Source organism: Myiozetetes cayanensis, unplaced genomic scaffold (assembly GCF_022539395.1).
Source record: "Myiozetetes cayanensis isolate MyiCay16 unplaced genomic scaffold, myiCay2020 scf9, whole genome shotgun sequence".
In the NCBI taxonomy this organism is placed as follows: domain Eukaryota; kingdom Metazoa; phylum Chordata; class Aves; order Passeriformes; family Tyrannidae; genus Myiozetetes; species Myiozetetes cayanensis.
In genome coordinates, this window is record NW_026088185.1 from 32,332,417 (window position 1) to 32,347,791 (window position 15,375).

The following is a 15,375-nucleotide window of genomic DNA, read 5'->3' on the forward strand; positions in this document are numbered from 1 at the left end:
CCCATCTGTTCATGTGACACCTTAATAATAGCTCCATCCAAGAATATAAATCAGAGCTATGATACACACATTCATATCCTGTTAGAAGCTCAGCCCACATGGGCAAAAGTTTCAGAGAAGCATGGAAAAAATATCATTTTGGATGTCTCAGTGGCACTTGCTCTCGGCAGCAAAGTCCAGCCCTGCAAAAAGCACCACAGTCAATGGTAAATTCTTTCAGATTTCCCATTGAATTTTTAAAGGTTTCCCTTCTTCAGAGCGAATCCTGGGGCTTGTACTTGAAACTCTGTCCATTCATCAAGGGAATCTGCTATTTTTTCCTAGCAGGAAGCACCAGGATCTCATTGGGATGCTGCTACAACCTTCCCACTGTCCACAACCCTGCTGCAGGTGCAGGGTCAGCAGTGGCTCTGGACACAGGAGGATCCTGCATCAACAGGAGGGAACCATAGTTTGGTCTCTGCTAGGATTTAACAGCCCCTTCATTTTGAGATGTATTAGCTCTAAAATAAAACCACATTTTCCTTTAAAATGCAAACTCAGAGAGTCACAGGCTGGTGAGTGAATGTGCTGGTTCACCTCAGGTTCATAGAGCTCCCAAACCCTGTGCTGATCCCCACCCTGAACAGAACAAGTGCAAGCACCTGAGGCTACACACAAAACCCATCACTGTGTGTCAGGAATTCTTCTAAATGTAGAGAATCCCTTAATTTAAGGGAGCACACAGGGCTGGATGAGTCAGAACCAGATTCCACAGAACAGTGTCTTGTAAAGGTGTGGAGCACCAAGCAAAGGTGCACTTACAGATTTTCACTGCCAAACCTTGGAGAGAAACCACAAGTAAGCAAAAAACAGGTGAAGGAACCAAGAGAGAAACCCAAACCTGAGCCCTCTGAAAGCTCTCCTCAGGAAAGCTCTGTCTCTGGAAGGACAGAAGGAGCAATTTCTCAAACCTCAAAAGAACCCAGAAAAAGCTCCTGGTTGTGGTGATGTCAAGAAGATTGGAATCAACTTTGCAAAGCAGAAGGAGGAACAGATCTTGCAAATTTTCTGCAGATGAACTCATTGGAGAAGCAGGAGGAAACTGAGGCTAAGCTCCTGTGGCATATGCCATCCAGGCACACAAAAATAGACTGCATCAGAGAGGGTAACGCTCAGAGTTTCACAGAATGAGTTTCGGGGAAGAACAAATGTTTAAATGAAAGCCATTTCTATTTCTGTGTGTCTGGGTTACAGTCAGGTCACCCCTTCCGAAATGTCAGCACTATGAACCAAGCAAAGAATACAGGTGAAGTCTCTTGTGTTAATTATGGCTGCTTCAGCAAGGGATCTGTGGAGAAAGAATCTCAGTTTGCACTCTGCTCTTGCAGATATTGATATATAATACTGATTATATAATATTGATTAGCAGCACACTAGCACATGTACAAGGTCTGTATAACCAAGGATCCCCCCGAATCATGCAGGTGGTGACAGAGGCTTCTTGGAACTACAGAAACATTTTGCAGTCATATCCTCTCTGAACTAGACAGTTGTGCTTCCTCACGTGGAGGACTAAAAGCCAAAGGGGCACAGCAATCCAATACACCTAATTGCTTGCTGGTGGGGATAATTTACCTTCTTGATTGATTTTCAACACCCATTTACCCAGAAGGAAAACAACAGTCAGAACTGCAGGTAGCTTTGTCAGAACAAACTCCTTTCCTTTTAAATGCACTTTCCAAGGCAAACAGTCCAAGCAGTAGCACTTAATTTTTTAAAACACTGACAAATTTTGTTACTACTGCAGGCAGTGAGGGCTGTTTTTTGTTAATGCAGGCTTTGGGAACATGTTGTACAGAGGAAGCTCACGTCTTTCTTCCACCAGTGTGGGTGTCCTGATATTCTTGGGATTCTCACCTACTCATGTGAGTCAGTTTTATATAACGCTACAACATATAATTTGCCTCCTACTCACAAGCCAACACTTTAGCACTACCATCTTATCCCAGGGTTATTTAAGGAATCTGAACTTGGAAGGTTTTTATGTAAAACTGCGCAAGCGGCCGCTCCGTTTGTGTGTCAGTAATCACAGCACGGCCCGAAAACTGCGACCCAGAGCCGCCCTCCCTGCAGGAATCAGCAAGGTTGTGTCGCCAGAAATAGTGCTCCAGGAGATGGAAGATAGGCTGTGCCCCTGCTCCTGAATGACACCATTTAAAAAAGCCCCAAATGATAAAGAACCAACCTTTTATTTAACGTAAGATGCGCTGAATTGCCTCATCTGCAGTGCTGGTGGTTCTCAAAACCAGTGGAGAGGTTGTGCTTGTCTCGTGCTTGCCTCCAACACTCCTCAGCACGTGACTGAAAAACCCACCCAAAGTGCTGTACTGGCATTTGAAAGCTCTCAGGCCACACATTCTGGTATTTTAGGTCTGGCAGAGATGTGTGGAACGACACGTATCAGAGTGGTCAGCTTGAAGGTGAAGCCCAGACACATCAAGAGGTTTTTTAGGTTACATTAATTGAACTGTTAACTGAGAAAAACTCCACTCAAGGAGACTCCAAATAGTGACAGTGAAAACTCTTCACCACTCAGTCACTGGCTGCAGAGACAAACTGGTTCTCCAGCTGACTCAGTGCAAGGAAAATTGACTTCACCTAATTGGAACAGTTGGAGTAACATCAACTGATTTCAACTCCTGCTAATCCAGGCTGCAAACTCGACCTTGCTGTTCCCTGGCGTGACTGAGACACCTGTGAGCAGCAGCAGCTCTTCTCTAGGATGCAGGCTTTCCATGAAATTCAGGGACTTCCCAATGACCTCTGCATTCCCAAGTGACTCTGCCTCTGCATTTACCTGCACTGGAAGAGCTGCAGGAGTACTCTCTTCATGTCTTTCTCCAGTAAACTCAGCTGAATCACAAAACAGGGAAAAGAATTATCTAGAAAAATGTCTCATCACCAGTGTCTCACAGTTCCCAGACTCAGGGCCTTTTTTTTCTCCAGTACCCCAAGCTCTTAAGACCAGTGTTTTCTCCTACACTTGGTTCCTCCCCCATAGCAATCCTTCAAATTACTTTTATACATTCCAAATACTTCAAAACAGCCATCCACTCAGCTGTTGACAGAATATCCCACTTCTTTTCTGACATGGATCTCTGAACTAAGCAGCTGTGCTGATCTTTTCTGCATTGATTTATCTCCTCTACTCTAACTTGTCCCCCCTTCAACACAACCCAAAGCCATCAGAGGACATGTGGATTTAAATTGCTTACCCAGTCACCCTTGGGGTAGTTTTTCCTTCTGTTTATGTTATTCCTCTCCTTCCAACTTCCATTCAGTCAGTCAGAAGGTGACTCATACTTGTTTAAGACTTTACTTCTTCTCACTTGCATTAAAGCCACTTGTCTCACACACTCCAACCCGATCACTCTCATTCTTCCCCCTCCCCGATGCTTTTAGTTGAGCACCCTGACTATTCCTCGTGGATTCTCACACTGCAAACTTCCAGAGCACACAACTAGCAGGGAATTCATCTCCCCTTCCCCCTCTCTCCATCGCTGTTGGCACCCTATTACCTGCACTTGTCTCGACCTCACTTGGTTCTCCTCTTCCACTCTAACAAATTGTGCCCTGTATTTTGAAAATCTGCATTTTGAAAATCTGCATTTTGAAAATCTGCATTTTCTACTCCACTCCTGCTGCTACAAGTCCACTTTTAAGCCCAGGCAAATTCTCAGGTTACTACCATTGCTTTTTTTCCCCGTTCTTAAGTCCTACTTTTTTAACCCCCCACAGTTCCTCTCCTGAATTATATTCCACATCCACTTACTGACAATGCATTTTTTGTCCCACTTGAATTGCTTCCCAGTTCCTCCAGCATCACTTCCAAACAAGCCTCCCTGGCTCTGAGAGCTCTGCAGAACTTGGCTCAGCCTCTCATTCATACTTCCTGCATCTGAACCTCATTCTGGGAGCCAGCAGCTCCATTTAATCATCCCTCTCTTCTTTGGCACTTCTCACATGTGAAATGTTCTCTGAGACATCACAAACCAATGCTCTTCAAAAAAAGGAAAAAAAAAAAAAGAGAGAGAAACCTTTCCTTAAAAACACAGGACATTCCGAGCTGGAATATATCAACTGTTTGATCCTCCACAGATCCACCAGACAGCCATTCCGTTCTCCTTCCCCAGAGGTTTCTTCTGTGCCTTGTTTTCTAAGGCTGGAGACAACTGCTCACCTGTTATTAGGCAGGGTTCAAAGCCTTATTTATCACAAAATTATAACAGTTTTATATATATATGGGTTGCTGAATCTGTTGGAATAAAAGATTTCTTTCCTACTCTAGCAAAGACTTGTGCCTTGTTTCAAATCTCTCTCTCAGACTATCTCACCACAAATTACTAGAACTAGAGACAGAAATCACATGAAAAAGTTGCAATTTCATTCTTATTCCCAGTTCTCTCTGATCTGAAGATCCTCAAATAATGGAGACACTTGTTGATGGCACTCGACGCTGCAAGCTACCAAGTACAAATTAAAATAAAAATGAAACATTCAACGACATATTCCTAGACATGACTAAAAAAAAACCCCAAACCTGAGGGGAATTCCATTTTCTAACACGCAAATTTAATTAATTTGGCTTCTATCTACACCAGTGTGGCAAAACCAAAAAAGAATAAGTAGATTTTCTAAAAGAAAATATGATTAACTTCATCTTGTCTATGAATTTACGTCCTTCACGCTGAACTCTGAGCTCCCCACCCTAAGATCAAAATGGTCATGAGTTTAATAACAAGAAATTTGTTTAAGTTAAGCTAGGACATTTAAGTAAAACTAGTGTTGTGAGGACTTAGAGCAGATGAAATCAGTAAAGTAAAATTCAACTGCAAAGAACTATGACATATCTCCCAGGAGAGAAATACTAATAAATAACACCGGGGAAAAACTCAACAGTTTGTAAAATATTTTTACAGCCTGTAAAATAGTTTTACAGGTGCTCCTTTAAACCATGTAGCTGATTCTAAGAAAGCAAAAGAAATGTAGACAATGGTTAAAAAGCAGTTGCTGTTGCATTTAATCACAACATCGACTTGCAGCAACCTGTGACCTTTCAAACAAAGGACAGAAACATCAGACAGGAGCAGATACCTGGACATGGAGCTGGGCTCAGTGCTTCAAAATGGAAGACAAACCTCTTTTCTGATTCATGCCTACTATCAAAGATAAGAAACTGAAGAAAAGAAATACCCTGAAAAGGCAAAACAATCAGTAACCTTGGATGGAAAATGGCAAAGATAAAAGCAAAGTGAAACAAAAGCCCTGGTAATTTAAAAGGGCAATGCAAGGCAGAAAGCAATGATGGCATTGTAGAGAAGGAGAAAGAAAGATGAATAGACAACATAAAAATCAGAAGCAAACTCAGTAATAATGACAAAACTAAGAGTGAAAGTGAAGAATAGTTAAATAAAAGTGTAAGACAAAGGGCCCCACTGCTCCAGTACAAACTAAAATCTTCACAGAAGTGCAGGGACTGAAAGTATTTTTCCTGTATCAGCTTCCAAAATCTATGACTCCCCTAGACACCCAACTCAAGTGGAAATTATACCTTTCACACTACTCAGTGACTAATACACCCTACAGAGTTGAAGAAATTCGTGTGGAAATTCACCCAAGAATTTAAATATCACATATCAGAGATTCCTGGCCCTACAGTGGGCTGTGCCTGGGAATTCTAAACATTTCTATTTGCTTGCTGCCCAAGAGCTACATTTCTATGGTTCAGCCACTAAAACCTCAGCAGACTGTGTGTCCTCCCCATCACCAGTGAAGAACCTTCCTCTGTTCATCAGGGTTGAGGGAATTTTGATTTGAACCTCGGGGTTTTTTCGGTCCACTTTGAGGGTGGGAGGGGGGAATTAATTTCTACGAAGACTGATAAAGTCTTTGAAGTAAAAGTCTGTTCTAGTTAACAAAGAATTAACTCTGTGTTTCTCCTGGGTGGCTTGCTGGAGCTCAGAGACACAGTCAGTGGGAAAAACTGTACTATTTTGAAGTGCAGGCAAATGATTTGATATTTGAACAGAGGACACTCACACTCCATTCTCTGATCTGCTCACTGTCACAAAGGTTCTCTGTGCTCTACTACCAAAGCCAATATTAAACACTACACAACTTCTTCTTACTCTAGAAAGGGACTGCCTAACAAAACAAACACCCTTTGATTAAAACTGACAGCTCTTAATGCCAGATATGAACTCTGCATATCCTGATATTGCCATCCATGGCCATTTACCTTTTTTACTGTGTCTGGGCTCCACAAACAGCACTGAGCCAGCATGCATGGGAAACTAAAACTCACACTCCAGAATGTATGTGAATTTGTACCTCTAAAACTTCCAGAGGAAACAGGATTACCCCAGTGAAACAGTTTGAGCACACAATCACAACTGGAAAGCTCGTTCTCATGGCTGGTAAGTATCTCCAAATCCTCTTTTGCATCCACAAGCAAGACAGCTTAAACAAACTGTTCTGCCAGCATGTCCAGGAGCAAAGATATCTGTGTGTGTCTGAAGGCATCTTCTCCAGATACCATGGACTAGGCAACCAATGCCAAATAATGATGTTTGCAGATGCCTTGCCACCTCCTCTTCACCAGCACCTGCTGACTCCTCAGCATTTCCTAAGCCCATTGCTAAGAGTTTTATGTTCCTAGAAGGGACAAGTTTGCTGGTTGTTTTTATTTAAGAGACAGTTTAAAGCACATATAAATAAATAAATACATATTATTGCTGGGTTTCAAAGTAACTTACACCTGTACTGAACGAAAATCGTAGAAATAAAATAGTCTGCAAGGACATAATTCACGTGCACCCATCTTTTCTGCACATTAATGTCTGAGGTTATAAATAAAGATTATATATTGAATCCATCCCTAGGCAGCCATGCCCAAGTGCATTTCCGAAGAATAAACTCTGGGAAGGAGTAAGTAGCCCTGAAGTTATTTACCCTTACATGTTTGTGAGGTAAAAGATATCTTAGGATATAAACTAAACACTGCCTTGTTGGCTCTGGAGTTACCAGTTCCTAGAAGAGTGTTGGGCAGTGTTTGTCAGTCCAGATGATGCTTTGGAGCACCCACTGAAAAAGCCTTTGATTCATTTACTAATGAAGCAAAAGGGCAAACCACACCAGCATATTTATTGAATCCCCTGGGAACAGACAAGGGAATTAATAGTTCACTCCCAGCCCCTACCATGCAAGAAAGAAAAAGTTTGCTCTAATAATAAGCTCCTTTTTCAGGTTGGGTGCTTTATCTAACCTAAGATAAGATTAATTGAATCTCTTCAGCCAACAGGAGAGCACTTGCTCTACACCAGCTTCCCTCCACTCCAGCAAAGCCTGGATTAGTGAGGACTGCAAGGAGGGCATTAGCCTGGGGCAGAGAAGAGAGACGAGCTCAGATGCCAATATTGCTGACTGCAGGACCTGTGTTTCTAGATTTTTTAAAACTAGAAAAGACACTTGTACAGGAAAGCACCAGACCCTGCTAAAATATACCACTGGGGATACTGAAAAAGGGTTTCAATCAGTATGGAGTACACAAAAGGGAAAGACTTGGGTGAGCCAGGGGCTCACAAACTAATGAGAAAATTCAGCTGCAAGCACCAGAGGCTTTTGTTCTCTGTTTGGGGACAGGAAGAGAAATAGATCTGCAGGAGCAAGGGACAGATTGAAAAACACTCCTTGGGAAAGTCTGACTTAACACATTTTACTTCTGACAGAAGCTGGCTGGGAGTGTCACACAATGCCCCAGTTTGACCCAGTAAAACACACGACTCGGGGTGCCAAGGAATGAGGTTTCTTGCAATTGTGATGAACAAATTTCCATGTGCAGCCCACATCAAAACCATCAGGGCCAGATTATGCAAAAATCTTGTTAGCGAAGGGCTTCAAGAAGAAAAAGAAAACAAACACAAACCCCATAACCCTAATGAAACTAATGCCATTCCCTCCTTGACAGAGTCATTAGCCTAATTCCAAACCTTTTCAGATTACTTATTGTCACTTCTTCAACAAAGAGAATAAAGAAATATCTGATTAAAATGGATCTAGTCCTACAGCTAAGCTGCTTCCTGAGGAACCTCTACATTACATAAGAGGCTGCAAAAGACAATGCCTCTTTCAAATACATGCACTAGCCTACACTAATTAAATGTGTATAGTTTCTTCAATGTTAATGGCTTCTGCTATTTCACTGTTTGTATATGCAAATGTACCTCCACTGCATATTCTATAAACTCCACTTCCCCTTATTAAAATCAGATCAGGTGAGACATGGGAGCCAAGGGCTTTCCATTTATTACATTCAAATTTAGGCCCCGAGCCTCTTGTTCTAAGTGAGATGATAAAATGATCAGGAATTAACTTCATCCTTCTTTCCCACCACCTCCACCGTAACTCCCCTCGTGCCAGACCTCTCAACCACCATCCCTATCCCAAAGCACAGCTCACAGGAGTTTCACGGCTTTGGGCTGCGATTGCCTGCGTTTCCTACGTTTTATAAATGTGGAAATGGCACTTCCCTCCCTCCCCTTTGTCCGTGGAGCTCAGTAACAGGCTCTTACTCAGCGAAATATTTCCAGCCTGTGCTGCACAAACCGTGCTTTTTTTGTGATTTATCAGGTACTTAACTGTTGAATGCCTCCCCTATCAGCTGCTGCACTGGCTGAGCTCTCTGCAGGGCTCCTTCTGCTCTGCTGCTGCAGCTCAGGGAGCTCCAGAACACCCTGGTCACGAGCCAGGATGGTACCAAGTTTAAAATAGAATTAACACACAGATGCATCAGGATCTGTTAGTCACTCCCTTCCCAGCTCCACCACGCCATTAAGAACTGAAGAATCAAATGTGAATTAACTTATTTTAAGGATTCTCTATTAACATAACAAAGCTTGTGATGTCAACCTCCTTTTACATGAGGAGAACTTTGGTACTACAATTCTCTTCTGCAGAATGCACCATTAAACATTTCTTCATCCTCTGTGGAAAAAAACCCCACAACTCCTCATTTTAAACCACATTATTATCTTATAGTTTATGAAAGATTTCTGTAACATCTCAGCTAAGCGCTGCTGGTATTGAATAAATAAAAATTAACTTCTGTTCACCTCAAATAATAACTTTCAGCGTGTGGTACAACAAGGACTTTACCTGCCACTTCTCTGGAGTGCAAATATGATGCCTTTTTCCTGAAAAGGAAGCAGCTTCTTTCTCAGTCTTTCAGGTAGAAAGGCCAGCTGAGCATCAACATCTTCTGAATGAGGAGCTTCAAGTGCAGGTGTTTCCTGGAGTGCACTCATGGTGAACCTGAGGGAGACAAAAGCAAACAAACAAACCAAAAAGATGTTTTACCTGCAAGACAGGTCTGCAAGGCATTAAAAAATAAAGCTTTATGGAAGAAATCTAATCATTTCATCTCAGAATATTCAATATACACGGCTTTTCTCGAGTCTCGAGCATTGTCTCTGGAAAGCACAAAATAATGCACATGCTGGAGGAAGAGTCCACCACCTCAGCAGCAATGAAATATTCTAAGATGAAGAGGTCAGGGTGTATCAGTTCCTTTACGATGTGTAATAATTATGTAAGAAAGTTTCCTGTTCATGAATGGAAGTTCCTGGCCATTCAAAGAGTGCTCGCTCATGGGTATCGAAATAGAACTCTCTTAGCAAACATTTTTCAGAAGAGTTCTAGGAAAAAAAATTGGCTGTTTAACCTTCTGAGGATGGAACAGTCCCCTAAAATTTTTAATCTTAATAAATCAGAAAAAAAGGGGAAAATATGCCCACTTTGGGGGAAGGGGAAAAAAAGAATCAAAAATAATAATATTAAAAAAACAGTAAGGAATTTTATTTCCCTCAGAAAGAAACAATACTGAGCCAAAAACCTAATCAATAAAATTTCTCACACTGCGCTTCAGATGAAAAACGTGGATTCCTCATTCATTTTTGTCCAAGGGACAGGGTCAGAGAGGAAATATTTTTAACTCTCTTCTAACTTGAATAGACTTTAAACGAGCAAGCAGGAGGTTGTAAAGCTCAGCAGCCGTGCACTGACTGAACATGAGGAGAGCAGCAAACCCTCCCATCCAAACATCACCTGAGGATTTCGGATTCAAAGCCTGTGTGAGGAGCTGGATCACCACAGGAACAAGGAACAGCAGCCAAAATACAGTTCCTGCCCTGTTAACAGCACCTCCAGGTTTGAGAGCAGCACCCTGACCAGGGTGCACTCGGGGTTTTGGATCCTGTCTTATTTCGGAAGCAACTGGAAAGAAGCCAGAAAAAAACGTGTGGGCTGAGCCACGACATTCCCAGCAGGAACGTGCTGAGCTGAATGATCGTTCTCTTCAGGAGCTGCAGGACTGAGGAAGCTGCTGATTGACACTGCATACAGGGTAGGACACACCTGGGGACACTGCAACGGTTGTTCCATCTCCACTCTATTTCCCAACACTCCATCTCCCGCTTGAGACTAAAATTGAGAAATAACTTCCACTGGGATGAGCACAGGACATTCTCCAAGACCAGTGGGAGATCCCAGTTCCCAGGAGACCCCTCTCCACAGAGCTTATCCCAGTGGCAGCTTGGACATAGCACATGGAGCCCTCTACCCATGGTGTGGAGATTCCAGAGGGGGATTCACTGACCCCCTGCTCTGCACCTCCCATGTGCCCCAGTCAGCCAGGTCCTGTCTTGTTGGACAGTTAATATTGTCATAAAATCAGGCAGACACAAAGAAAAAGGGAAAGGACAGAGCACAGCAAATATAAGTTATTGGGAATTTGCCACATCTGGAGAAAAATAAAAAGGAACTGCAAGTACAATGGGAAAAGGACAGGACCTGAATGTCCTGGAAATCCACTAACTCTTGCAGAAGCATCAAGAAATGAGGATTTTGAAAGATCTGCCACCAGCACTGCCAGTCAGACTAACGACATCCAGGCAGACAGAAAATGAATAAGTGCTTTTTTCTGGTTATAGGATGAATTACAGGCACGTCTATCAAGACATGCATCACAGACAGTCAGGGCAATGTGAAGAAAGTGCTGTGCACAAGCCTCCAGGCAAGTTCCATAACATTCTCACTGGGAAAGAATTGAGCTGGAGAACTTCCAGTTCGTTCCTGCATCCCTTCTTGGGCATCCATTACCACTTCTGCAACGAAGGGGTGTGTGACCACAGCTGCTTGGATGTCCCCTTCTGCTGGGCAGGGAGGGAACAGGGTGAATTTAAATCTGAAATATGGATCAACACTCAAAGTTGAGGCATAAGGGTTGTATTTACCATAGCTGTGGATTTTGTTGTATTTTGTGTTTAATTACTTGGCTGCTAGATAATCTTTTCTAAGAAGTATATTCTAGAAGAATATGCTGAATGTCATTCAGAGCATTCTGAATGTCAATGAAATAACCAGTTACAGAGAAAGGAAATCCAGAGCTCTTCTGCAAACCAGGCATTCTGTGCCATCTGGGTGGAACTGCATTATCGACCAGGGCAGTTTTTCCTCCCCATTTTTACAAGTGCAATCTTTCACGTATCTTTACAGAAACAATATTCTTGCACCCTGGGCCTCTGGAACGTTCAGCAGCAGATGCAAGTGCTGTGATCAGCACCAAGGCATGTCCATCACTGGACTCTGTTTAACAGGAGATGGAAAGCCTCTGCCTTGCCCAAGAGATGCATTTCACACAACTCACAAAGCTGCAGTCAACACCCACTCCAGCTCTCAGTTGAGCAAACAGAAATATTTCAGCTCTAGCTGTTGGGAAAGCAATCATAATCCCTTCAATAGTTCTATCACAATATTTTCCACGGAGTGTTTAATTCTGTTAAAAGTTGATTAAAGGTACTTCAAGAATGGTGGTGAAAAAATCAAACACCAAACATTTCTGAAGAGCCGAGCTTGGACACGAACGCTGCAGGATTGGTGGACCCAACAAACCTGTTCAACACTCAGCTCTGTGATTCACCTCCAAAGGAAATCTGTGACTCATTTTCTGGGAGAACTCTCTATTCTATAAAAGCACAGATAATGATACACTTTGTGATCAGCTTTGCTCCCCAGCTTGTTGTGAGTGACAATCTGCGAACGAAACAGTAACACAATTAACTCGCTGGGGAAGGAGATCAGGACAAGATCCTTTCATGGAGACACTGAATAGGAACAGTGCACCTTCAGAAGCATAAATCTGAATTAGAGGAGGTACAGATTAGTCATCAGTACACAGCAATACTACCATGAAAAATGTTTCTCCATCAGTCATTAACGAGGTTAAAACTGACTTTGCAGATCCATCTCGACAGGCAGCAACACAGCAAGCACTAACTACCAGATAGTTATAATTTTTGGTTTAGCTTGTTACTAGGTGAATAATTAAACAAATGATAAGGAATAATTATGGACTAGGTGATTAATTAAAGAGCAATGACTATTATAAAACCATACACAATGACTTTGGCACTGGTGGTCATTTATGTTTTGTTTTGAGACAGTCAATTATAGATGGCACTGTGGTAACATCAAGAAATAAAATTAGCCTTTTTTAAACCAAAAATTTAGTCAGTGCAGCAGAAGCCCAGTTTGTATCTGTTGTTGTTCTACCCATTGCAGTCTCAGAAGATCTCAGATCTAATGCATATATTCTTTAACTACAATATTTCATTTGTTCCTGTGTCCCTCATTTGTTGTAACATCCATGCTATTGCCCTTCCTGCTCCTCTAGATCACAAGCTCTGGAATTTGCACCTTTCCAGACAAAACACACCTCAAAGGTTTGGAGTGGAGACCCAGCTTTTCACTCAGCTGCACAAGTTTCATGAGTTAAAAAACCCCAAACTGCACAGTATTTATTCCAGTGTTTTAAAGGACACCAAGGATGAAATAGCCGAATTGATAAACCCAATAACTGTTTATCCAAAATTGCTTAATGGTAAATGATCCCAGCTTTTAAAAGCAAGAATGAGGAAGACTCATGGACCTACAGCAGAATTCATTCACAGGGCATAAAACCCAGTAAAACTTATGAAGTGGAGGATTTGTGAACAGCAGGAAAAATGCAACTGTTTGATCTGAGTCATCGTGTGTTTTGTAAAGGTGAGTCTTACCTTTCCACCCTGCTGAAGTTCTTTTGAAGGGGCTCTACAACAATGCACCTATAAACTATTTGATGCAGTCCAATTCACACTATTTTTCACTACTAAATTAAGAGATACTAGGTTTTATAAACATATTTGTGCAGTAATTTTAATTTCCAAGAAAACTTTTGAGAATGTCCCTCGAACTTTTAAGCAAACCTGAAACACGTTTTTTTTTAATTGAAGCGAGTAAACTGTTCATACATGAGAGAAACATCAGCAATATTTCCAAGTGCTGTGCTCCAACTTCTATTACGTTGAAAGAATCATAAGTAACTACTGAGGGATAAGGGCAGTGCAAATACTAGTAGAATAAAATAAGATTTAAAAAAAACCAACCTTGGAAATCTTTCTGTCACTGCTAATGTTATATATAATACATTTCATTATAGATTCTCATCCTTCTGGAGGTAGCAACTGAGACCCAGCTTGCTGAGGATATTACCCCAGGTGACATGTTTCTGTGCTGGAAGGTTGGGTGTAAGACTGATGACAACTTCAAGGACTATTTTAAGTTTTCCAGTAGCTGTTTGTCAACACAAGCTGATTACATAATACAAGCCCACTGCCTTTTTTTTTTTTTATGGGTCACTAAGAATAGCCTTCTAATGCAGCTCAGCAGCAGATGCTTCAAACAAATGAGTCTTTCCATTAAGGGTTTTGCTTCATAAATTTCCACTTGATGGCCTTAACTGCTCTATGACTGTGTGTTCAGTAAAAGGAATTCCAGGCTCAAAGCACATCATGGGACCTTGGCTGATTGATTAATCAACCACTGCACAGAAATCATGGAATTGTCAAGGTTGGAAGGGACTTCTGGAGACCATCCAGTCCAACCCTATGCCAAGGCAGAGTCACCTGGAGCAGGTGACACAGGAACACATCCAGGTGGGTTTGGAATGTCTCCGGAGAGGGAGAATCCACAACCTCCCAGTGCTCTGCCAATGTAAAGAAGCTCCTCCTCATGTTGAGGTGAAACGTCTCGTTTTAGTTTATGGCCATTGCTGGGCTCCACTGAGGAGTCTGGCACTGTTCTCTTGACATCCACGTTTGGGATATTTATATGGATGAATGACATCCTCTGTCAACCTTCTCTTCTCCAGACTTAACAGCCCCAGCTCCCACAGTCTCTCTCATAAGAGAGATGCTCCAGACCCCTCATCATCTCGGTGGCCTCTGCTGGACCCTCTCCAGCAGCTCCTTGTCTTTCTTGTCCTGAGGAGCCACCAGCGGGATGATAAAGAACTGAACATCTACCGAGCCGACAGAACACAGCACTAAAAAGCACATCAGACGGAGCACAGGACAGTTTTTCCACAGGCCGGTGCGTCGGGCTTGAGGAAAACAAGACACCTCAACACCTGCCTGGAGGCGAGTTTTTTGGATTTTACTTACGCAACTCCCCGCAGCTGCAATCGCAGAGCTACCTGCGATGAGCCGGCACCGGCAGCACCAGGACACAGCCGGAGGGCTCTCCCGGCACAGCACGGGGTGGATCAGGAGTCAGCGGGCGGCTCGTCCCTGGCCGGGGACACCGATGGAGCCCTCCCCGTCTCCCCGTGCCCCTCAGCCCGCGGGCTCCGCGCTCGAACGGCCGCCGGGAAGTGACGCACGGCCGGGGGTCACGGACGGGAAGCGCTTTGGGGCGCGGGAACCGCTTTTTCCTTTTTTTTTTTTTTTTTTTTTTTCCCTCCCCCTGCCGTCCCCATCCCTTCTCCCCTTCCCCCGCGAGCGAGTTAAACATCGCACTCCCGCCCGGCGTTGCCTCGCCCCGGCCGGGATGGGGGAGCGCGGGCGGGCTGAGGGAGCGGAGGGGCGGGAAGGGGGAGCGGGGATGGCGCTGAGGGCCCGGCTGGACGGGGCTCACCCCGCCGGCTCTCGGCGTAGGTAAGAGCGGTGAGAGCCGGTGCGAGGCGCCAGGAGAACGAGAAGGGGAGAGGGCAAGCCCCGACTACAGCTCCCAGCCTGCCCCGCCGCGGTGCGGGAGGATTGGCGCGGGCGCCCGGCTGGGTCAGGGCGCTGCTGCTCAGAACACACCGCACACCCGGCGAGAGGGGGGAGGGACGCGGGTGAAAGGTGAGCGGCCGGGGCCGGAGGGCGCTGGGAGCACACGGACCCCGCGCCGCCACAGCGGCGGGATCGCCCCGTCCGCCCGCGGCCATCGGCGGCGCGCAGCGGGCGGGCCTTGCGGTGC

The 15,375-nt window shown here is 43.9% G+C and overlaps 1 protein-coding gene across 1 annotated transcript in view; it reads right to left on the reverse strand.

Moving 5' to 3' along the window:
- ZRANB3 (zinc finger RANBP2-type containing 3) overlaps window positions 1-14,757 on the reverse strand; it is a 38,912-nt gene extending 24,155 nt beyond the window's left edge. Inside the window, 2 exon segments of the mRNA XM_050340428.1 lie at window positions 9,196-9,351; window positions 14,577-14,757. Of these exon segments, the coding sequence (XP_050196385.1) occupies window positions 9,196-9,344 (149 nt within the window). The 5' untranslated portion in view covers window positions 9,345-9,351; window positions 14,577-14,757.
- Window positions 14,758-15,375: the final 618 nt, after the last annotated feature.